Source organism: Rhipicephalus microplus, chromosome 9 (genome assembly GCF_043290135.1).
Source record: "Rhipicephalus microplus isolate Deutch F79 chromosome 9, USDA_Rmic, whole genome shotgun sequence".
NCBI lineage: Eukaryota > Metazoa > Arthropoda > Arachnida > Ixodida > Ixodidae > Rhipicephalus > Rhipicephalus microplus.
The window spans coordinates 90,932,697-90,958,027 of record NC_134708.1 but is presented as its reverse complement, the minus strand read 5'-3'; the positions used below and the strand labels follow the sequence as shown (position 1 = coordinate 90,958,027).

The following is a 25,331-nucleotide window of genomic DNA, read 5'->3' as shown; positions in this document are numbered from 1 at the left end:
AAAATAGTGGTTGTGGATGAAGGCATCCCCAATGTAGGCCCCAATACGCACGAGATGGTCGGTTGTGAAGCGGCCCTGTCTGAAACTGCACTGACACATATCAAGTAGTTCATTACTTTCGAGAAAGTACAAAAGCCAGTGGTTTGTCATCTTTTCGAATAGCTTACGAAGAGAGCTTGTCAGGGCTATGGACCGGTAACTTGCTGCCAAAGATCGTCCTCGGCCCTGTTTCAGAACGGAGATTGAAATAGCCTCTTTCTATGCTAAAGGAATGCACCCTGCGGTCCAGAACTTGTTGTAGAGACTCAAAAGCACAACTTGTGTATCGGGATGTAGATGTTTTAACATTGTGTACATGATTTTATCGGCTCCCAGAGAAGAGTTGTGACAAGCGTTCAAGGAAGCCTTAAACTCAGCCATGCCGAAGGGACGATTGCACTGTTCATTTCTATAAGACTTACGGTTCAGTGGCTTCTTTTCTGCTATTTCCTTGTATTTGCCGAAACTTGCTGAGTAGTTTCATGAGCTAGACACGTGCTCGGAATGTTCGCCAAGTGCATTCGCCTGGTATTCAAGCCTGTTGCCCTGGTTTTGAACAAAAGGTAGAGTGTTCAACTGCTTATCTGATAGTTTTCACAACCGTTTCGAAACACTTCTTGTGTATGAGTTTATACTCGAGAGATAGTTCACCCAGCTATCTCTTTTAGCACTACGACGAGTGCGCCTGCCCTCGGATTTTACTTGTTTGACGTATTCAGGATTTCTGCCAATGGATGCTGGCGTAGCGAACGCTATGCCTTATTTCACTTTTTCAGCGCCTTTCTGCCCTGGTCATTCTACCATAGAACACGCTTTTTTTCTGTTGGCAACGTTTGTCATAGGAATACACTCTAGCACAGCATCAACTATAAAAACGGTAGAATGTGCAATAGCATCATTTACGTCGAATTCATTAAAAGCCTTTCTAGGTATATAAGTTATACGAGAGAACTTTTCCCAATCTGTGCATGCTAATTTCCCCTGAGGGTTAGAGAATGCTCTTCTGAGGTTTTCAGGCAGATAGAGAAGTGGTCACTGCCGTTGGGGTTCAAAACCACCTCCCAATCTAGGCAGGGTAAAAGGGTGGCTGAGCGGAGTGTTAGGTATAGTGCAGAATAAGTGTTGTGTGTGGTGCTGTAATTTGTTGGTTGTTTTTTGTTGGGAAGGCATGTGCCAGAGTTCAAGAGATACCGCTCTCTCAAGTGGCCCTGTGCAACACATCGAGAATCTCCCCAGAATGAGTTGTGCGCATTGAAATCGCCAGTTTAAATAAGTGGCTCTGGATGCTGTTTAACTAGACCTTCAAAATCATCTCTGCTAAGCAATGGATCCGGGGGGATAAATAGAGAGCAGATAGTTATGCTTCTATTAAGCCAGATGGAACGAATACCCACAGCCTCCAAAGAAGTTTGAAGTTGTAACTGCTTGCTTGCAATGCACCATACTGCATTGATAGCTACCGCAGCTGACAAGGCAAGGCGGTTGGTATGGTCCTTACGAAAAACGACATATTAATTTATGAATCTTGTGTTTTTTGGCTGCAGATGTGTTTCCTGTATACAGAGTACTTTAGGATTAAAGGTGCCAATTATTTCTCGCGCGTGATCTACGTCATGTAAAAGGCCGATTACATTCCTCTGCAGAATCTCTGCAGCTTTTATTACCTAGAAGGGGAAAGTACTCTGCATATCAGGATTCGTTTCATGGCAGAACCTGTTTTGGAGGAGCTGTTATACGTTTTCTTGTTTCTAGCAGGACGGTCAAGTGAGTGGTGCCACTCCTTCGACACCACCGGTGTCGAGACGACTGGTAATGTATCCATCGCCTCGCTGGAGACGCTGGATGAAACCACTATTGTGAACCGCGTTCGAGCTTCCTTGAATGATACATTTGCTTTGGAAGATGGGGTAGATTATATAGACTCCAGCCAAAAGTTTTGAAGAAACCCGACGTTTCGAACCAACTTGGTTCCATCCTCAGGGGTGATGGCGGAAGCTACGTAGCAGCGGCGTCTTCGAAGCACTCGCGGGGTGTCTAATGACCCCTTTTGTCATTCTATGTCTCGTTTCGCCGTAGAGCTCAGACCATGTGTATACACCATTGAACGGTTCCGAGAGAGCGGTTGATGTTATGGGCTGTCCTTAGTATATGCCACGACTTGAGTAACAACCGCCTCCTCCAGTTCGGCTCGCTTTCGAGGAGGGCCATCGCTTCAAAGTTTATCTGGTGATCTAATGTCTCAGCATGTTCGGCAACTGCGCTGCGCTCTTTGTAGAACTTCCGCACATTGTTGTCGTGTTGCTTCAGTTGTTCCAGGAAGTTTTTCGTCTCGCAGATATACGACGTGGGGCACTCGACGCATGGAATTTTGTAAACGACACCGGTGCTCCTGTTCATTGTTGGCCGATCTTTCGGGCGGGGGAGGAGGCGGCTCAGCGTACACGAAGGCACGTACGCGATGCGAACCCGTTCTTTCTTAAAGATCCGCACCATCATCTCACTGGTTCCCTGAACGTATGGAACCGGTACTCGTTTCAAGGGGCTGGCAAATAAGGTTGACTGGGGTTTTCGTGTACTCTGTTGCTCTGCGCGGCGGGTGGCGGCTCGAATGAAGTTTTTTGGGTATTCGTTTTTTCGGAAGTCAGCAATTAGGCGGGCCTCTTCTTTCTTTTGCTTTGTGTCATTTTCTTTCAATTTGAAAGTTATAATGCCTTTTTCCTTTTTCCGTACAGGGCATGGTCGAGAGTAAGAAGGGTGTTCACTATCGCAGTTTGCGCATTGGGGTGTGTTGTTACAATCTTCAGAGGAGTGTTCATGCTCACCGCATTTTGCACACGTTCGCCGTCCTCGGCAACTCAAATATGCGTGGTCATACCTGTGGCAGCACGAACATTGTCTGGGATTAGGTATGTACCCTCTGACATGAACTTTCATATACCCTGTTTCAATATGTTCTTGGAGCTTGCTCGAGTCAAATGTAACGATAAGTTGCTTGGTTGGTATTTCTTCGTTATCTCTGCGTATGTTTATTCTCTTAACATCAATCACATTTTGCTCTTTCCATCCGTCCAATAACTCTGCCTCTGTCAGTGTAATCAGGTCATTATCTGCCACTACACCACGAACCGTATTCATTCATTTGTGTGCTGCCACAGTTATGGGGATATCACCAAATTTCTCAAGGCTGGCAAAGTTCTCATGTTGGGGCTTACACAAGGTCTCAAGAAAAAGATCTCCGCTTTGCATTTTACAGATTTTACATCCTGGTCCTACTTTTTCATGGAAGCATTTGGCAGCAAGGAAAGGTGAGACATCTCTCACTGGCTTGTTGGTTTGCTCGCTGTGGATTACATGATACCGGGGGAAATTATCTTTGCATGATGCGAAAAAGCATCATGTCACTTCGGTGCGCACTCTTTTGAGAGAGCGATCACAAAATGGAGGGAAGGGAGTACCCATGAAGTGTTTCATGATTCAGCAGATATGGTATCCACCCACCATCGAGCCCAACAAGGGGACGCTCAATGCTTGGGTAACACGTGTAGACGCCAGCTATACATTGCGGCTATAACCCAATATAATATATCCAAGGCTGAGTATAGAACACAAGGTTATCCTCGGCTGCCTAAAAAACAAGGAAGCAACTGAAAGCATTTGAAGACAGGACAGTAAGAAAAGAAGATAGAAAAAGGTAGGAGAGGGTGGATAGGAAAAGGCGACTGCCGATTTTCCCTGGGTGGGTCAGCCCAGGGGTGCCATCTACGTCGATCCGGGGCCAAAGGGGTGTGTTGCCTCTGCCAGGGAGCCTTAAAAGTCCAATCACCCGCCGTCGGCTCATCTTCAAGGATCCCCTTCTCTCCGGACACGTCAAAGTCACGCACGGCTATACATGGGAGGGAGTAGAAACTACCCCGTTACCTCGGGTCCGTCGTGTCGCTACGAACCAAACGCCTAATTGGGCAGGCGCCCCTGATGTAGTTTATGTCAAAATATATGACGCTATTTATGCACAAAACCAAGTTTATTTGCATAGTATACCTAAAGCAATGAGAATTTGAAATATTTCCTTGCGTGTTCTCACGACTATACAAGTTAGTTCAGCATCAGAAATCAGTTATCTTCGTGTACTTGGATTTCGTTTCGCGTGACCGCTTCAGCATCAATTTTAGCTAGCCTAAGAGCTCCAGCTCAGCATATAAAATCTGTTTCGCCGAGAAATATATCTGTTTTTTGTTTCATCGTCATCATCATCAGCCTGACAATGTCCACTGCAGGACAAAGGCCTCTCCCATGTTCGGCCAGTTAACCCGGTCCTGTGCTTGCTGCTGCCAATTTATACCCGCAAACTTCTTAATCTCGTCTGCCCACCTAACCTTCTGTCTCCCTCAAACCCGCTTCCCTTCTCTGGGAATCCAGTTAGTTACCCTTTATGACCAGCGGTTATCCTGTCTGCGCGCTAGATGCCCGGCCCATGTCCATTTCTTCTTCTTTATTTCAACTATGATATCCTTAACCCCCGTTTGTCCCATAATCCACTCTGCTCTCTTCTTGTCTCTTAAGGGTACAGCTACCATTTTTCTTTCCACTGCTCGCTGCGTCGTCCTCAATTTAAACTGAACCCTCTTTGCAAGTCTCCAGGTTTCTGCTCCGTAGCTAAGTACCGGCAAGATACAGCTGTTATATACCTTCCTCTTGAGGGATAGTGGCAATCTACCTGTCGTAATTTGAGAATGCTTGCCGAATGTACTTCACCCCATTCTTACTCTTCTACTTACTTCAATCTCGTGGTTAGGTTCTGCGGTTATTACCTGCCCTAAGTAGACATAGTCTTTTACAACTTCAAGTGCACCATTACCTATCTCGAAGCGCTGCTCCTTTCCGAGGTTGTTGTACATTACTTTCGTTTTCTGCAGATTAATTTTCAGACCCATCTTTCTGCTCTCCTTGTCTAACTCCGTAATCATGACTCTTATCCCTAACTGTTCCCATTCTAGGCTTCTGAAAACCTCCTGTAAGCACGCGGTAAATAGCTTTGGGGAGATTGTGTCCCCCTGCCTTACACCCTTCTTGATTGGTATTCTATTGCTTTCTTTATGAAGCACTATGGTAGCAGTTGATACCCTGTAGATTTCTTCCAGAATGTTTATATATACTTCATCTACGCCCTGATTCCGCAGTGTCTGCATGACGGCTGATATTTCTACTGAATCAAACGCCTTCTCGTAATCTATGAAGGCTATGTATAGTGGTTGGTTATACTCTGAGCATTTCTTTATTACCTGATTGATAGTATGAATGTGGTCAATTGTTGAGTAGCCTGTTTGAAATCCTGCTTGTTTCTTTGGTTGACTGAATTCTAATGTTTTCTTTACTCTGTTAGCAATTACCTTTGTAAATAGCTTGTATACTACAGAGAGCAAGCTGATCGGCCTGTAATTCTTCAAGTCCTTGTCATCTCCTTTCATATGTATTAAGATGATGTTAGCGTTCTTCCAAGACTCTGGTACCCTTCCCGTCAGGAGACACCTCGTAAACAGGGTGGCTAGTTTTTCTAACACAATCTGTCCTCCATCTTTCAGCAGGTCTGATGTTACCTGATCCTCACCAGCAGCTTTGCCTCTTTGCATGCTCTCCAAAGCTTTTCTCACTTCTTCTATCATTACTGGTGGGGTGTCATCTGGGTTACAGCTAGTTCATATAGTATTAAGGTCGTGGTTGTCCCGGCTACTGTACAGATCTCTGTAAAACTCCTCCGCTATTTTAACTATCCTATCCATATTGGTAGTTATTTTGCCTTCTTTGTCCCTTAGTGCATACATCCGACTTTTGCCTATCTTAAGTTTCCTCTTTACTGCTTTGACAATTCCTCCGTTTTTCAGAGTGTGTTCAATTATCTCCATGTTATACCTTCTTACATCACATAATTTACGCCTATTACTCAACTTTTAAAGCTCTGCCAGTTCTATTTTGTCTGTTGTACTTGACACTTTCATGCTGTGACGCTTCTTAATTAGGTTCTTCCTTTCCTGGGAAAGCTTGCCAGTGTCCTGTCTAACTACCCTGCCTCCAACTTCCACTGCACACTCCGTAATGATACTCGTTAGATTATCATTCATTGTATTTACGCTAAGGCTGGTTTCCACACTAAGAGCCGAGTACCTGTTCTGCCGCGACACTCTGAATTCCTGTACTTTCCCTTTAAGTGATAGCTCATTTATTGGCTTCTTGCGTATCAGTTTCTGTCGTTCCTTCTTCAAGTCTAGGCGAATTCGAGACCGTACCATTCTATGGTCACTGCATCGTACCTTGCCAACCACTTCCACATCCTGCACGATTCCTGGGTGTGCAGTCAATATAAAGTCTATTTCGTTCCTATTTTCGCCATTAGGGCTCCTCCATGTCCACTTGCGGTTTTCTCGTTTTCGGTAGAAAGTATTCAAAATCCGCAAATTATTGCGTTCTGCGAATTCTACTAGTAGCTCTCCTCTGGCGTTTCTAGGGCCGATGCCATAATCTCCTACGTCCTGGTCTCCAGCCTGCTTCTTCCCTACCATTGCATTTAAGTCGCCCATCACTACAGTATACTGTGTTTTTACCTTACTCATTGCCGATTCCACGTCTTCATAGAAGCTTTCAACTGAAGCGTCATCATGGCTGGTTGTAGGCGCGTAAGCCTGTACTACCTTCATATTGTATCTTTTATTCAGTTTAATTACAATACCTACCACCCTTTCTTTATTGCTATAATATTCCTCAATGTTGCCAGCTATGTTGCTGTGAATTAGGAACCCCACTCCCAGTTCTCTTCTGTCTGCCAAGCCCCGATAGCAAAGAACGTGCCCATTCTGTAGCACAGTATAGGCCTCATCTATCCTCCTAACCTGACTGAGCCCTATTATATCCCATTTAACACCCTCTAGCTCCTCGAATAGTGCAGCTAGACTTCCCTCACTAGATAAGGTTCTAGCGTTAAACGTTGCCAAGTTCAGGTTCCAAAGGCGGCCTGTAGTCCAGAGATTCTTAGCACCCTCTGCTGCGTTGCAGGTCTGACCGCCGCCATGGTCAGTTGCTTCGCAGCTGCTGGGAACTGAGGGCCGTGAGTTATTTGACGTATGCATGTTGGAGGTAGTGGCCAGATACTGCACCAGGGCGGCCAATCCTTCTCTTATGAGGGAGTGCGTTCCCGGTGGTGGTTACCGGTGGGGCCGCACCTCAGGCCTCTTAATGCAGTTCCATCAACACGCGGATTTTTTTTTCCGGTTGGGAACTGCGCGGCACCGGGATTTGAACCACGGACCTCTTGCATGCGAGGCGGATGCTCTAACCACTATGCCATTGCCGCACCCATGTTTTTTGTTTACATGTCAAATAAGTTTACGCTGCTTTGATTGAATAATATATAGTGTAGTCATTCCGGGTGGGTCGACATCTGCGTAAAGCGACGGAAATCTGGGGCTGTGCAGTTCAAAATAACTATCATGAATACTGACCTGTTGGAAATATTGGCAGTACAAATAAACCGTAGTTCATGAACAAGCTTTTGTTATAACAACCTTCAGCAAAGTTCTGCTTAAGAGTTTTTGGGAAAGCACGTTCACTGAGGGATTATCTTACAGTACGTCTAAGGGAAGAACCAGCTCTCAAATGAAGCCGTTCTGCCCAGTAAGAAAAGAAGTACGGCGATGGCATTCAAAACTGATTTCTCCATGAGAGTGTCAAAGTGTTTGCAATGTTGAAGTTTTGCTGATTTCATGTGGTCGAAATCCTACTTTGACGTTGCCTGTAGTTAGTTTCCTCCTCCTCGACTAGCTTCAACACTAAGCTAAGAAGGGAACATGTCTGAGGTGCAGGATGGGTCCCCTCGATGACTCGAGTATCGATGGCAGCGCGAAGGAAGAGCCGTAGTGCGGTGAAGAGACGCTTTATTGCAGCGTCAGGCTACTGCCCGAGTCCAAGCCCGAACATCCGCTCTCATTTCAAATTCAAACATCCTCTTTTCAACCCTCGGTGGAACAAAGAGTCTTTACAAACACCAATCATATGTTGGGACTTGCATCATCACAAACAATTGCAGAAACACATTCATAACAGGTACTACATTGGTTAAAACCATGTTACCAAATAAAACACGCAAAAGTATAGGTTCTGCGCGTGTGACACTCTCTCCCATGCCAGGCCATGCTGCCTCCGTCAGCCGACTTCTGTCGGCAGCAGTTCTCACGCTCGAGCCCCGTCAATTCCCTCATTAATTGTTGCTTCGTAGAAGCCTCCTTAAGAGCGGTGGGTACACCGTTGGGCTCCATGCGCTTACCAGGTGTGCATGCGAGAGCGAGGTGCCCCGACATCCTAACAACAGCGGGGGAGATTATGCTCGTTTCCCTGCCGCCACAATGTCTCGGTCAGCCAAGTGGTCGCATCCCCGCATCATTCTCTTTGACACGCGTGCATGTCAACAATGGCTTAAACTCAGACGGTGGCGCCTGACCTGCCTCTTGCTAGACGTTTTTCCGAGTAGGCCTTCTCCTAGTCCCGAACGGCGATTACTTTGACGGCTCCGCTTGTGAACTGTGCGAACAAAGGAGGCTCCTTTCTTTCCCATGATTGGGGTCTTCCACGTTCGCTTTCGTGGAACCGATCGGCTTCGCTTGTTGACGGGTCGGGAACTGGCTACGCGCTCTACATCAGCCGCATTGATTGCACTACACCCAACATGCTCGTAATTGGTGCCTCATACTAACTCCTCCCCCTCAAGAGTGTTACTGGGTACTCCATGTCTAGTAACGCGATACAAAAACAAACAAAAAATTGATAAAATAAACTTCTTCTCGGTGCACGCACATGCGTGAAGCGATTATCACTTCCATCTCAACAGAAGACTTTTGCGTCCTTGAGCGAAATAGACACAACAACACGTATACATAATGCCCTCAAATAGTCCTCCGACAGAAAGCACTCTCGTAATGCACAACACTGAATAATGCACTTAGGATGAAGTCCACAGCACTGGTCAGTTCGCATTAGCTTGGCACAGGGCACACGCACCGTGGATAGTCTGTCGGCATATTGTCTTCTAAATTCAGAACACCACACGGTCATTGTCCCAAAACGGCAGACCCACTTCATGCGCCCTCTAGACCCCGCATTACACACTCAAAGAGAGCGATGGACCCAGCGCTATAGGTATACCTCAGTCTGAATGAAGCGCCCCAAGACAAAAAATTATAATGAACTTCCCAAGTACTACCCTAATTTATCTGCAAAAATATTCCTACATAACACATAATACACCTAAAAGCAGTTCCACCACTTAGAGGCAAGCTCGCATCTCAACAACCAATCGCAGAAGCACCTTCATAACAGAGGCTGCATTGGTTAAAATTGTGTTACCAAATGAAACACACGAAGGGATAGGTTGTGCGCGTGTTACACTCTCTCCCATGCCAGGCCGAGCTGCCTCCGTCGGCCGACTTCTGTCGGCAGCCGTTCCCACGCTAAAGCCCCGTCAGTACTCTCATTAGTTGTTGCTTCGTAAAAGCCTCCTTAAGAACGGTGGGTACACCGTCGGGCTCCGTGTGCTTACCAGGTGTGCATGTGACAGCGAGGCACCCCGACATCCTAACAACAGCGGGGGAGATTATGCTCGTTTCCCTGCCACCACTATGTCTCGGTCAGCCAAGTGGTCGCGTCCCCGCGTCATTCTCAATGACACGCGTGCATGCCAAGAATGGCTTAAACTCAGACAGTGGCGCCTGACCTGCCTCTTGCTAGACGCTTTTCCGAGTAAAACTCCTCCTTCTAGTCCCGAACGGCGATTAGCTTGACGGCTCCGCTTGTGAACTGTGCGAACAAAGGAGGCTCCTTTCTTTCCCATGATCGGGGTCTTCGCGTTCGCCTTCGCAGAACCGATCGGCATCGCTTGTTGACAGGTCGGGAACTGGCTACGCGCTCTACATCAGCTGCATTGATTGCGCTACACCCAACGTGCTCGTAATTGGTGCCTCATACTAACTCCTGTCAACTGACGAGTTGCGCGCTCCTGCTTTTCGAACTAATGAGCTACTTATATGCGATGGTTACATTGAACGTATACGTCACATGCCGTTAGAGTGCATGAAAAGAAGAAGTTAGAGTGCACGAAAAGCAAAGGAAAGGAACGCGAAGCCATCAAGAAGCGGGTTGACGATATGCTACGTGATGACATCATTCAGCCGTCAATGAACCTCTGCGCGTCGCCTGTCGTGCTTGTCAGGAAAAAGGATGGAACGTTGTGATTCTGCGAGGACTATTTTCGGTTGAACCATGTCACAGAAAAAGACCTCTACTACCTACCACACATTGACACCTTAAACTGGCTAAGCAATGCCAAGTACCCTTCAATGAACCTAAAAAGTGGTTATTGGCAGATAGGGATTGAAGAACGGAATGGAGGAAAGGCAGATTTTATCACGCCGGTTGGCATCTATGAGTTCAAAGTGATGGAATTCAGACTTTGCAAGGCATCGGCTACGTTGCAGAGGGTTATGCACATGATACACTTCGGTTTGAAGGGGCAAACATGCTTCTATCACTGAAACAACGTCGTTATCTTCGCGGAAAACTTTGAGGAACACCTGAGCAGGCTGAGGGTTGCACTCAAAGCAATTGAATCTTCCAGTTTGACTCTCAGACCAGATGAATGTCCGTGTGGTTTCCAAAAGTTGTTGCTTCTCGGCCATGTTGTCTGCAAAGACGGAGTGCGCCTGGACCCACAGAAAACTTCGGTGATCACTGGCTTCACGTGGCCTAAAGTTAAGAAAGCTTACAGCCAGTTTTCAAGATTATGAGCTTAATATGGACGTTTTCTACCAAAATTATAAGAAATCGCTGAGCTGACACAACTCACAAAACCAGACGTCGAGTTTGTGTGAAAATTCCACAAGCCAATACAATTGCAGAACTTCAGCGCGGCTTTCAGTCGCCACTACTACTCGCACACTTCGAGGAAAATGCGAAGTCTGAGATCCATACTGACGCAAGTAGCCTAGGCCTCGGCACGGTGCTGGTACACAGAAACAGTTCCCTCGAAAACGTCATCGCCTATGCGAGTCGATCTCTTCCAAAAGCGGAGGCGAGTTGTGCGACCACCAAAAAGAAGTACCTCGTCATTCTCTCGACAACAGCCAACTTCCGCCCTTATCTACACGGACGGCTGTTCAGGGTGGTAATTGACCACTACGCACTCTGCTGCCATGCGAACTTGAAAGACACGTCAGGCCGCCTAGCACGCTGGAGCTTGAGACTTCAAGAGTTTGCGGTCAAGGTCATTTACAAGTCCGGGCGCACGCATTCAGATGCCGACTGCCTTTCCCGCGCACCTATCAACGCAGCCGTGCAAGATTCGCGAGATGAATCCTCTCTCGGAGCGACCAGTGCTACACTTTTTGCCGAACAACAGTGAAGGGACGCGGACACGCACACCTTGAGTGCCTGGAAGGCAAGACCTCATCCGCTCCGCAAGCTCAGAAACGTAGTCCATCTTCATTCTGCCTGAAGAACGACGTTCTCGATAAAAAGAACTTTTCCCCAAACAGGGCAAGCTTCCTCCTTGTCGTGCCTACGGAACTTCGCACAGAAATTATGCACGCTCGCCACAATGAACCCATATCACGTCAGCTCAAATTCTCCTGCACTGCGGAGAAAATTCAAACAAAATACTACTGGCCCACTGTCATCGCCGACACGGCACTCTATGTAAAAACTTGTTGAGACTGTCAATGACGCAAAAAGCCCGCCATAAACCAGTTGGCCATTGAAAGGCGATCGAACCACCCTCGAGGCCTTTTCAGCAGAATGTAATCAACCGTCTCTGGCTGTTCCCGATGTCCGCTAACAGCACGAAATTGATCGTCGTGACAACCAAGTATCGCACTCGTTTTGCCGAAACAAGGTCTCTGCCCAAGAGTAGTGCCGCAAAAATTTCCCAAGTTCTGCGTTGAAAACATTGTAGTGTGACACGGGTTGCCTGACGCGCTTATCACTGACAGAGATACCACGTTCACGTCTTACCTCTCACAAGAAGATCTGCACTAAAGCCATAAAAGCCACCGCAGGACAACGGCTTACCACCCTCAGATGAACGATCTCGCTGAGCGTCTGAATAAAACTATTCCTTATATGCCGTCTATGTATGTAGATATTGAGCACAAGTACTGGAAGGCGGTTTTACCTTGCGTGGCTTTTGCATACAATACCGTAGTGCAGAAAACGACATAGATGACGCCATTTAAACTGCTCCATGGAATAAAACCTATGACAACACTCGGTGCCATGCTCCCAAATACGACCGACGAAGAGAACTTCGACGTCTCTGTCTACCTGCAGTGAACAGAATAGGCTCAGCAATGCGCCCGTATACGCATTCAAGGTCATCAAAAAGTCGACGCCCGACGCTACAATCTGCGTCGCAGCGACCAACAGTACACCATCGTGACCATGTCTGGGTATGGACTTCCATTCGGAAATGAGTACTCAGTGAAAAACTGCTTCATGGCTATTTCGGACCATACAAGATTTTACGCTGGCTTGGCCTTTTGGATTATGAGGTTGTCCCCAATGACTTCACATCATCACATCGACGTCGCTGGTGCTCTGAAGTGGTCCACGTCGTCCTTTCAAAACATAACCTTGAGGGCGGCTACTGACACACTTATGCTCGACTTGTACATTTCTTTGTTCATGTTAAATTTCGCACAACTTTGTCGTGAAATTATTGTGTTTCATCTTAGTTTAAACATCGGGACGATGTCTGTTAAATGAGGGCGATGACATGTTACGCCTGCAGTTGGTCACTGCACACGTGCTATCGTTTCATGCATCTGTTCTTTTCTTTGCACGCATAGACCTGTGCTCACTGTGTTTCATGACACTATTTCCTAATTTTACTGTATCACCTTTTCGGTGACATATTCATAAGAAGGGTCACATTTTTTATGTTTTGTTTAAAAAGAGTGCGAAGCACAAAGCGGTGGTATTCCTAATACGTCCACTAACAGTAGCACTTGTCGACGTTACCAACGGGGATCTTGAGCACCTGCCCGACAAAATAAAGTGGCTGCCAGGTGGAACGCCTTCTGATTTCTGGTGCGCTAGTTGCTGGACTACGTGACAATTTGAACAAAATATCAGTAACACTGTGCTGATACATCACAGTATCTTATTTCTTTGAAAGAGCACATACTTTATTCTCACCTCTGTAAAATACCGTCATCTGCTCTTGTCGTTCTGCATCAAGCACTCCAAGTATTCGCCCTTCGCATCTGTGAATAAGAAACACACCATTTGAGTAGAAGGTGGGCAGCGAGAACACAAATACTCACCTACGTCGTTCGAGCACTATGCATCTCTTTATAGAAACGGACAATGGTGCAGCAGTTTCAATTTGATCTACTTCACATCTGATATTGCCTCTGCGAGTTGATTTCAACGTCCATATTGGCTGTCTCTGGTCGAGGAACTGAAATAATGAAAATCAATAAATATATGTCCTTGTAAATACTTTTCTTTAACTTGAGGTCATGTCAGGCTGGTAGAATCCCTTCTCACGTACAGCAGTGGCCACGTCTGTGTAGAGCACTTGAGGTGTCGGGTTTCGCTCTGCGGGGCGAAACCTCGAGGCAGTTTTGGGCTCTGATGTGGTCAGCCTGAGAGCTATGCTGCACATTCTTTTGATACAGCACTTCAGAGCCCGAAATTGCTTCGAGGTTTCACCCAGCAGAGTGAAAAGCGGCTCCTCGCGCACTTTACACAGGCGTGGCCACAACTGTACACGTCGACGACCTTGATATCCTAAGAAAAACAAAACTGCTAATACGAGCATGAATAATTGTGTGGGTTTAACATTCCACTTCACCATATTTTTATGAGAGTAACCGTAGGGCTCCGGAAATTTCGACCAGATGGTGTTCTTTAACGTGCACCTAAATATAGCCACACTGGCCTCAAGCATTGGCACCTCCATCGAAAATGCGACTGCAGTGGCCAGAATTGGATCCCGAAAACTTCGTGTCAGAAACCCAGTGCCTTAACCCCTAGGCTGCCGAGGCAGGTTCCAAAAAGGCACTGCGACTGTTGTTTTTGGTGTTACGAAAGTCTTTGCACACGTGGCCTTTTATTAATTTTCCTATATCAATGCACCACTGCGAATCTAACTTCTGAATACTACACACACTGCTGTAGCTGCTAATCAACTAAAACTAAAAATATATGGTTTGAATATTTTAATACTATTCGAGGATAACTCTTGCTAATGCACTTTGATAATACTTACTTGGCGCCATGAATGAGCTCGATAGAGAAAAAGGCGATGTTGGAGCTCTCGTGCAGACTTAGTTCCATGTTTCATGCCAGGCTGTTTCTTAGTAGTAAACATAATACTTAGGCTAACCATGTAACATTTTCGTGGACAGTGTGAAGACTCCCATAATCAACACGGATGATGATTCTACGCAGCACACGTCCCTTGGCTGCTTCTACGATAGGTTATCACGTTGAGAACAAAGATTTGTCGGAAACTTCCCCAAGCGTGCCTCATCCAAAAGCGCAGAGTTTGGCAGTGTCGCATCCAGCCGTCACGAACCGCACCGTCGTTCTGACTAATCCACAAGAGCCTGCAATTTTTCCGCCAATGACAACAAGGATGTCGAAAAAATGGCTTCAGCTATGCGAATGGTGAGCGCACTGCACTATACAAATGGAACCCAATGCTCATGTTGGCCAATATTTTCTTTACCTTGAGGGCACAACCATAAATTGGTTTTCAAACCACTAGAAAGAAATCACGGCATTTACAAACGCCAACTGGTCGACCTATTTGGCAAGCCCATTGGGTGTCGTCATTCGGCACCGAAAGAACCCGCATGCCGACGGGAGTCGTGCGCCAAGTCATTCTTGATATAAAGCCAGGATATGCTCACCCTCTGCCGAATGGTTTATGACAAGATGCCAGAATCCAAAAAGGTCACGCACATTCTCAGAGAAATCGCAGATAATGCCTTCACTCTCCTCATGTTACGCAACTCTTTGACAGTGGGCGACGTGATTATTGAATACCGACGCTTTCAAGAAGTGAACAGTCTTCGTATTACTTCCTAATTTTCGCGTCTTCTTAACATGGCTGGCACATCTACCTGCGAAGCTGCCTGTCTTCTTCATCCGCTGCTACTTTTGGCAATGTTGTGCGCATCATCTGCCGGATAACCGAGGCCGCATCTCATATTGTTCATCATAGGAGTGACACTGAAAATTCTGGTGTAACGGTTTCTTTTATTCAGACCGTTGTGCGCCAGGAACCGGCCAACACTGGAGTACAGACGCTCTGCCCAGTTACAGATCCGACCAGCTACCCAGTGTACCTGATAGGTCCTGCGGCCCGTGCATTCGGTCACGTTAACGGGACTCGGCTAAATGGCGAACATCCGATAACAGACCGATCTCCTTCTGCTGCGGAGAAGTCGGCCACAGTTCACTTAGTTGTCGTCATTCCTGGAATAGGCAGCCATGGCCGCACTACACCAACACCCGGCACCCTCTAATGCTTCTTAAATGCCAGTTTACGTTCACCACGACAACGGTTCACTACCCATGCCCACTGTACGAAATCGCTCGCCGTCACGCGTGTCCCGCTCACCTAACCGTCGCCGCTCTCCTTTACAGCTACCAGTATTCGGAAAACTAACGGCTGCAGTTTCTAGAGGTGAGCCTGCCTTGAAGACCCAACCCGAAATTCATCTGCACACGTTACCCGGACACAAGAACTTCATCAACTTAAAGGTAGACGGCACACCACCGGCTCACTGCCTTCGGTCACATTTTCGATTCTTTTTGTGTTCGTCAATACCATGAGAAAATCAGTTCAGTCGAACATTTTCCTCGGCCAACCTCTGCGAACGACTTTGGAAGCTTTCTGGCCCTCTGCTTCTATTTTCGCAGATTTGTGCACAATCTCGCTGAAGACGCGCACCCACTCACGGATCTGCTCCAGAAAGATGGGACTTGTGTGTGGAGACCCGAACGAGCTAGAGCATTTGCTGAACCGACCGCCAGACTTACGACGCACCGATTCTTGGCCACTATGACATGTCCGCACCAACGCAAGTGGCCATGTAATCATAGCAATTCTGGCACAAAGGTTGTGAGCGCGTCAACGCACACGTTATCCGTCTCTTTTCGCCAGCGGAAGAAAATTACGCCATCACTGAACGTGAATGTCTTACGCTCGCCTGGTCAGCGGTAAATTTCGGCTATATTTGTATGGACAGCCATTCACAGCTGTCACTGACCATCACGCCTTCTGTTGGATGCCGTCCTTAAAAGATCCTAGTGGGCGTCTCGGCTGGTGTGCTCTACGGCTGCAAGAATATTCGTACAGAGGTGAACACAAATAGGGCCGCCACCCCGAAGATGCCGACTGCTTGTCACGTCGTCCAGTCGACCCACCGGACGTTCCTGTGAGCGGCGAGTCTACTTGCGTGTTGGCAGTCCGCCTTCGGCAAACTTTGTGATCCTCACTTGAGAGATATCATCCTTCGGCTGACTGGTGCCACAGATCCTCCATCTATTCGTTTGTTCCTGCTTCGAGACAGCGTATTATATCGCTACGCAATACATCCTGACAGACCCTAGCTGTTACTGGTCACACCCCAACATATGCGTCGGACTGTCCTCGTGCAGTTAAATGACATTCTAATGGCTGGTCACTTAGGGGTCTCAAGAAGTTATGAACGCATTCGACGTCGCTTTTTTTTACCTGTTTTGTACCGATCCGGTGATTGTTACGTCGCTCTTTATAAATCCTGTCATTGCCGCAAAAAGCCAGCAACCCTTCCAGCGGGACGCCTTCAGCCCATTCAGATACCATTGAAATCACTTTATAGTGTAGGTCTTGACCTACTTTGACTAATATTTATCGATCAGTGGGTGCGAGTGGATAGCAGGCGCAGCGAGCTACTCCACTGGGCATGCCATCACGGGGGCCCTTCCTACCGGTTGTGCCACCGACGCCGCCAACTTTCTCCTAGATGACGTCTTACTACATCCCAGTGCCCCTTGACAACTACTTATCGATTGGTGTCACTACTTTTTGTTCCAGTTCATACAAGGCATATTGCATTCTTGCGCTACAAAACACGAAATCACAGCAGCCTATCATCCACAAACCAATGGGCTCACAGAGTGGGTGAATCAAACTATCACATAAATGCTCGCCATGTACGTTTCCTCCAACAAGCGTGACTAGGACGCTGGCCTCCCATTTGTGACATTTGCCTATAGCACGTCCCACCATGATGCTGCAGGTTTCTCACCATTTTTCTCATGCACGGACAAGAACTACGCTACCTTACGACACGCTCCTTCCTACCGTTACCCACACATCAGACAACGCCCACGGTATTACCTCTGAAGCTCTACAGGCACGTAAGATTGCTCGCCTGTGTCCTAATATTTTGCAAGAACCCCAACAACTGTTCTACAATGCCCGCCACCACGATGTAAACTTACAACGTGCTGACACAGTCTATCTCAGCACGCCATCACGGTGAGTTCGCCTGTGCGAAAAGTTCACTTCGTCGTTCTCGAGTCCATACCATGTTGTGGGCCAACAAGACCACTTCAATTGAACCACTTCACAGCACCAGCGTGCCCTAGTGTTCTCACGTCATCCACCTCACTTGCCTGAAGCGATACCACTCGGACCGACCGAGCACCAAGATGGTGCCTTCACCGCCGGGGTTGTTGCTGCGTGGCGCCACGGATCAACTCATTAGGGAAGATGTTCGAGCTCTCGTTCAGTGTGGGTTTCATCTTGTATGACGGCATGTTTTTCCGTAGAAAACATATTTATCAGACGCCTCTTCCCCGTACCAATGCGTCATTTTCGTCAGTGCTCAAATAATGTGAACTGCGATTAGTGAAAACACACTAAACAGTTCTATGATGTCAGACGTACACACTCAACATTGCTTTCACCGTAAAATACACGTAGAAACTGACTAATTAAACAAAAAACAGTCTCGTGTAGCAACTGTTATACTCCTAAATGATTTGTTCAATTTGACACCACGTTTGCTAGCGCAAAAGTGCGTAGCATGGACACGAAGCGACTTCTGTTGGCCGATTTTCCACTGCTTCCTTTACGAAACGATCGATGTTTTCAATTTTTGAAGTACGCCTGTAGGGCTCCCGCAACATGAGTGTAATATGATAGTGAGATTGGGAAAGTAAGTGTGCGACATTATTTTTACTCTTTACGTGTAGCCTCGTATTTACTGTATTATTGGAAAAGCATGAGTGTGAATGAAAGATTAACTTTCCTTGCGTAGGAATTAAACCAACAACTTGGAGATGTCGTTTGAGGGCTCGATTTATCGGCCACCTGAAAGAAGTGACCGCTTTGCCGCAAAAAACACTGGACGCGATAGCAACAAACTGGAAGGTCACACGTAGAATGACAAGCAGACCGTCACTTCCCCGCGTTTCTCACGCGCAAATGACGAACGAAACGTACTCACAGGTACAGACGAACTCAAATAGGTGTCTCAGTTGTTACTTCGCTGTGTCAAAAAAGCACGCCTTTTTCGCAGACGAAGACTGTGCAACGAGTGCAGTGACCTTTGTGCTCTCAGTAACTACAACAGAATCATGCTGATGAGAGCCCAGGCCTACGATCCTCCGCACCGCGAGATAAGAGCGCGCACCTGAGCGTCCACCCCCATTCTCTACGCAGAGAAAAGGACGTGTACACAAATTTTTATAATTGATTCGATGACAAAATAAAACCATTTCTGAATGAATTGCTGAATTTCTGAGGGCCCGCTCCGCAGGTCATGGAGATCTGGTGACGCGCGCTCCTTGCCCCATCTCGCTGGTAGTGCTGGAAACACTTCAGTTACACCAAGATTGCCACTGCAGCGGTAAAAGGTAACTATAAATAGCTTCCCGTTTGAACGCTGGAGGAGGTGCTCTTCCGTGGCTCAGGGGATAACGCCTCGCACTCACATTCAGGAGTGAGACGCTCGATTCCGTGCGCGGGACTCATTCTCTAGATTATTTTTCTTTCTTGCGTTTTCATATAGATAGATATGCATACATATACGGTGAACAATGGCGATGCCAAAATCGACGCTGAAGCCGGCGGCAATATCCAGCCGAGAGTGTTCATATAATTGCTATCGCCATAAAACATGACGTGCTTTGTGACGCAAGCTGTATAAAAAATGGCCTTCCACACTTTTCGTCGACGCTGCGAGCGTCACGTACTATGTATCGTAAAACCACAATAACATAAATGTCCAATAAAATGAATGGACAAGTTGTTATCGCCGCAGTGAAACACAATTGCTAGAGCAACGGAAATGTTGCTTGAAGGTCGAAGCTTCGTTCATTACCTGAAGCAGTTAGACTTTTCATTTACCCTACATCGTTTTCATTTATATCCTTATTACTATACTATGGTTAACAAGTACATAATACACGCTCTATATTTAAAAGCTCAACTATCTGCAGAATTACTTTTGTTTATTGTCTTGATATTTCAGGCTCTTTCTGATGACACCATTTTTTATGCGGAGTCTGCAAATAATAATAATAATAATAACAATAATAATAATAATAATAATAATAATAGTAATAGTAATAATAATAATAATAATGTGTTTACAATGTTATATTCTTAATATGATGATTAGCAAATGCGGACAGCCCTTCACGATACTGAACTCAGACGACACCCGAGTCTAGTACGCCCTCGCTGACAGTTTCGCCAAGAATTTTCTATCTTTTTGTAAAGCCTCATGTTCTAGCAATCAGATAAGACATTACAAGACAGCACATCTAGTGGTCGGTCACTTGATTAAAAGCTGATCTGTGTATGGTGTCTGTTCAGAGATACTAAATCTCATGGTAGTATATCTATCCCTACAATACTGAATTATCTGAATGCTTCCACATTTTCAAGCTTATAGTGCGCGCATATTTGCAGCATTTAGGTGTGGTGCCAAAAGTGATGTATTTTTATCACGCAATGTTTCTGCGTTGTGTCGCTTCAGAAACTTTAAGCTGGCTTGTCACAACATAATGTACATTAGCGTGAAAAATTCATTGATTCCTATTCAACACGGCTTTCCCGCTGGTCGCTCAACTACCACAAATCTTTCTAGTTCTACGCGTATATCATAATCATACGCTGGTTGTAAGACGATAAATTTGAACATTTATTACTAATGTTATTATTATTGTACCTGTTGTAGGTAGTTTAATGACGCTAACTTCTCCACAAATTTTCATAGACGACAGGTTGACGTATTAAAAGGCTTTTGAGGTAGTCAACCAATCACTGTTCCTGGTTAAACTGGTAAACTTTGATGTTCAATTGCGGTTGTGAATCTCCTCCAGTGCTATCTGCCTAATATATCAAGTTATGTTGCTTTAAATAGTGGAATGTCTTCTTTGGCCAAGGTGACTAGTGAAGTTCTTGAAGTGTTGGTATTATGCCAATTGTTATTTTTAATTTACGTTCACCACGTTATTTTTTTTTCAATTCAATATTCTTCGTTTTTCGTGCATCATGATGACAAAGATGTTTAGAAAAATATAGTCCGTTAAGCACTCACGCATGCTGCAGTCAGATTGGCGTTTTTTCTTCGAATGATGTGACGACAATAACCTTTTTCGGAATACCTCAAAAACAATAATGATCAGATTTTTTAGCGAAACATTTATTGTGTCATTTTCATATTCTGTAAATACCGTAACATGTGTAAAGCCATGAGTTCAGTGATCTTGGCGCTCTTTTTGACGGGATGCAAACATTTTCTGCTCCACACAAAACATGCTTCCACGAGAGTCTTTTGTTCTTTCGGCAGTGTTTTCTGCCTTATGAATTCAATTCTCTAACAGTGTTTCTGAAATTGTACACCGTAATATAATATGTCTTCTCAACCTGAGTTTGCATCTGTGATCGGAAATGAAATTTCTAATCCGGCAATAACTCTATTGAACGAGTCCAGAAAAAAATGCGCAAGCATTCACGACCATTGTATCGCTACGAGTAATCCTGAATTCCGTTCTAACACTGCCAGATAATTGTAGTTCACATCACTCTAAAGCCGACGAAATTGCCCTGACGTGTTGTTTCATTACAATGTAGTTCGCTGTATGATGCCCTGCCCATCACTCAGTTGCCCAAATTTTCGATTTTTACATAGTTTAGCCAGGAAGAATTTACCGTTTCATTTCTCTGCCAACTCCTTCCAACATTTTACCGCTCATGGATTACAAAGTTTTTATATAAGTAACTTTCGTGATTTAGATGTTTCTTTTTACATTTCACTGCCATTGACGTTTTTCATCTGAGCTTCGCGTTATCCTAACATTGTGCTTTACAATGCACAGTTACTTCTCTTTTCCATCTTTGAGAAACCTTTCCGCATATTTGTAGATATATTCCATAGTTTCTCGCCGCATTGGATGTTTTTTGTTTTATGTTTTTCCGTTTTGTGCCTACTTCTTTTAAAATAAAAGTCTTTCTTGCCATGTTCCACCAAGACTTTAGTGACGGATTTCCGTGACGTGAACGACGTCGACAAAATAAGGATGATCAGAAGAAAAAAGAAACTTCTGTCCACGAAAGTCAAACACAAGACGTTTGGGTACACGACGGCACATGCCGGGCACACAATACACCAAACTCTGGTCACGTGCTTAGTAGGCTATGAAAATTATGCCTTTTACATCTACCACTGCCTTGTCACAGTGTTCTTGCTGAAGTGCAGTAATGGATCATGACCGCGGCATCCGCGAATAATTCCTCCAGCATATAATTTTTAAACGACCGTCCTGTTTTCAGCGCGTATCCAATAAAAGTGCAATTTCGTCAACGCCTTATACACCCCCAGGTGGTGATGTTACCCCATTTGTCGCCCTAACTCATAAAATCCGCTCTTACCAATAATAAGGCCACGTTTACACCTGGGAAGTGAAGAGAAAACGAAAACGCCAGACGCACCGGAAAACCGCGACCGCGCGCACCGATGCTCACATTCGTTCTGCCGCATCCCGCCGCCACTGCCGCCGCTACCTTGACAATTATTACAATTTTTCCTGCTTTCTGAAACTAAAGTTCGTATTCTAGTTATTGACACAAAGTAGTGAAAAGAAACAGATCGCATCTTTTGAAACGTTGTTTCGGCAGATACGCCAGCAGAAATGACACGAGGGAACGCACCGGTGGCGGCGGCACGTTTTCAACCGGCTGTACAGGGGGGGGGGGGGGGGGAGTTTTTATGGCATAAGAAGGTAAAGTAAAGAAACGAGAGCCCCGTAACTGTCTGCTTCAGGGAGCGACATCTCAACGGTAGCTCAAAAGGGATGGGGGGTGAGGAGGGATTAAGAGGATAGGAGTAAATGTATAGAGAGAGAGAAAGAGAGATGCGCTGCGAGACATGTTGCGGCATGCCGACTCGGTGCCGCTCCACCTTCTATTTCCAAATTTTTAGGGGATTGCGATCCAAATCAGGCATTCGATGAACGTGTCCTCGTTGAGGCCACCAAGCTTTGTCGTGCTGCACAGATAGCTTGCAATTTGAGCCGATGCAAGCCACCGTCGACGCCTGTGCCGCCATGTTGAATATGCAGCCGGCTAATTAGGTCACGTGGCTTGATCTAGCGCAGCTAAGGCTGTGAAGCGGAAACCGAATCTGGTTCCTCATAGCGGGAAAATTGCACTTGGAGTGATTCTTGCGTGCCGGCCGTGCAGTGTGGTTTTACGGCCGCTTAGGGCGGTGAAACAAGCCAGTTTTCGGAGAGCTTTGCCTAACTCGCTCTCTTCGATGCCAAGTGTCAACGCGCCATAACTCTGCGACGTCGGCCATTTAAGCGCGTTGTCCAGTAATTGACATTCCGCGAATAAATACGGCCATCCAAACACATGACGCGCGCTGCCTTTAACTCTAGCTGGGCACTCGTGTTCAATCACACCAACGTGCAGTGAGTAGACCACCTCAGCCAAACTTCGGCGTTCACTCTGTCACGCTATCTGATTGCCACACCACTTCCTCTGCTTCTACTCTCGCCGGTTACTCAGCAGCTACCTGAGGATTTAATCTTACTTGCAGTTACCGCAAGCCTCTTGATCGCAAGGGTTTGCTTACTCACTAATAATAAACCTCAGTCGTAGAGATGGAGATGACTGACAAAGCGTGAACATGGAATCATCCCCTTTTAGCGATTCCATAGCTGTCAAGCCCCAATAGATATTGCGCAAGCTCTCCTATATGAATGTGCAGCAAACAGTAAAGTACTTTAGAAAGGACACATTTTACATTCGTGTTTTACTGCTTGTTATGTTGGAGAGATAAACTGTTTTTAAATGCGAAGCATTTCTCAGCAAACTTCGGCGACTTTGAGCATATCTATCTATCTATCTATCTATCTATCTATCTATCTATCTATCTATCTATCTATCTATCTATCTATCTATCTATCTATCTATCTATCTATCTATCTATCTATCTGTCTATCTATCTATCTATCTATCTATCTATCTATCTATCTATCTATCTATCTATCTATCTATCTACCTATCTATCTATCTGTTTGTCTATCTGCGTCTCTATCTATCTATCTATCTATTTATCTATCTATCGATCTAGCTGCCTAGGACTCTTGGCTCTCCTGGGCATTTGGATAATGAAATCGATAACAAATTTGATTTCATTGATATGTTGGTTTAACGTCCAAAAATCATCATATGATTATGAGAGACACCATAGTGAAGGGCTCCGGAAATATTGAACACCTGGGGTTCTTTAACGTGCACCCGAATCTGAGCACACGGTCGATACCAAACTTGGTATGGCATAACATAAGTGCATGAAAAAACTGGCAAATCCCACGTAGAGCGGGAATCGATGATATGCGAACCACGAATGAAGAATGTTGATATGTCAATTTCAAATCACCACACCGCTACGAGGTGGGTGTAAATTATGTTGTACATGACTTCCGTGTCGTGATTATCATTTTTCGATTTGTCGTTTACTTTCGTCATCTATTCACGTCATGTGATGCCATGTTTAGTATATGTGGGGCAAGCGAAACAGCCGCCAGGACGCCAGGAGAGTGGTATGTTGTCATGTTCTTACATGTCACGCGTCTTATGAATATTATGTTTGCACCAGTCACATACCTTCGGCTTTCATTCACGTCACGTAACACCAAATCGGGTATATGTAGAGCTAGCGAAACGGCCTCCAGTGCATCGTGAAGGGCCCAATATACTCCAACGTAACGCTGACGCGCACGCACGCAGGGCACAGGGACGTTACGTTAGCAAAACGCGAGCACTCTATAGACTGACGCAAGGCTCGACTGGCGTGACCAGCGTCTGTCGGCACGGCCTGACAGTGACAAGCGCGAAATGCGACATGCTGCATGTGACGGCGATGCGTTATCCAGACATCACTGTGCCTGCCTAATTTTGAGACGGAGGGACGTCGGACGCGCCTGAACACTCATGCGTCAAAGCGATGCAGCGCGGTGCGTGCCTGCTAGTATATGGCAAGACCGGCGCCTTGCGTCACAACGCCGACGTGACGCGACAAAACGAATGCCGGCGCGCACGCGTACCGGGTCACGTCGAAGTGTATTCGTGCCTTGGCTGTGGCATGTAGTCATGTTCTCACATGACACGCATGTCATGATTATCATGTTTGCACCAGTCACATACATACGTCATTCATTGACGTCACGTAATACCAAATTTGGCATATGTGAAGCTAGCGAAACGGCCGCGAGCGCACCATGAGTGTGGCATGTAGCCATGTTGTTACATGACACAGATATCATGAATAACATGTTTGCACCAGTCACATACCTTCGTCAACAATTCACGTACCGTAATACTAACTACGGTATACGTGACGCTAGCGATATAACCGACAGCGCATCATGAGCGTGGCATGTAGTCATGATGTTACATGACGCGCATGCCAAGATATTCATGTTGAGGTCTGTCGCTAATGTTCGCCGTGCGATCATGTCATACCATACCAGTTTTGCAACATGTCATTTGAATGAAACCACCGCAAGAAAAGTAAGACGGTGAAATTCAAATCATGACATTCAGGACATACAACTCATAATTTTCGTAATATGACTAGTGAAATATGTTCACAATACAGTCATTATGTGCCATACCAAGTTTGGTATCAATATCATTATCCAAACGGCCAGGAGAGCTAAATGTCGAAGTGGCTAGA

General features: G+C 45.9%; 2 protein-coding genes across 11 annotated transcripts in view; one reads left to right on the top strand and one right to left on the bottom strand.

Annotated features, from left to right (window-relative positions):
* LOC142771998 (uncharacterized) overlaps positions 1-25,331 on the top strand; it is a 371,379-nt gene that overhangs the window by 225,394 nt on the left and 120,654 nt on the right. The window lies entirely within an intron of this gene.
* The window catches only part of LOC119165552 (uncharacterized), a 137,691-nt gene that overhangs the window by 27,165 nt on the left and 85,195 nt on the right, over positions 1-25,331 (bottom strand). For all 3 annotated transcript variants that reach the window (XM_075874067.1, XM_075874070.1, XM_075874068.1), the window contains exons 6-7: positions 13,395-13,531; positions 13,267-13,334 (exon numbers count right to left, since the gene is read on the bottom strand). In XM_075874067.1, coding sequence (XP_075730182.1) covers positions 13,267-13,334; positions 13,395-13,531 — 205 coding nt within the window. The remainder of the gene's footprint in view (positions 1-13,266; positions 13,335-13,394; positions 13,532-25,331) is intronic.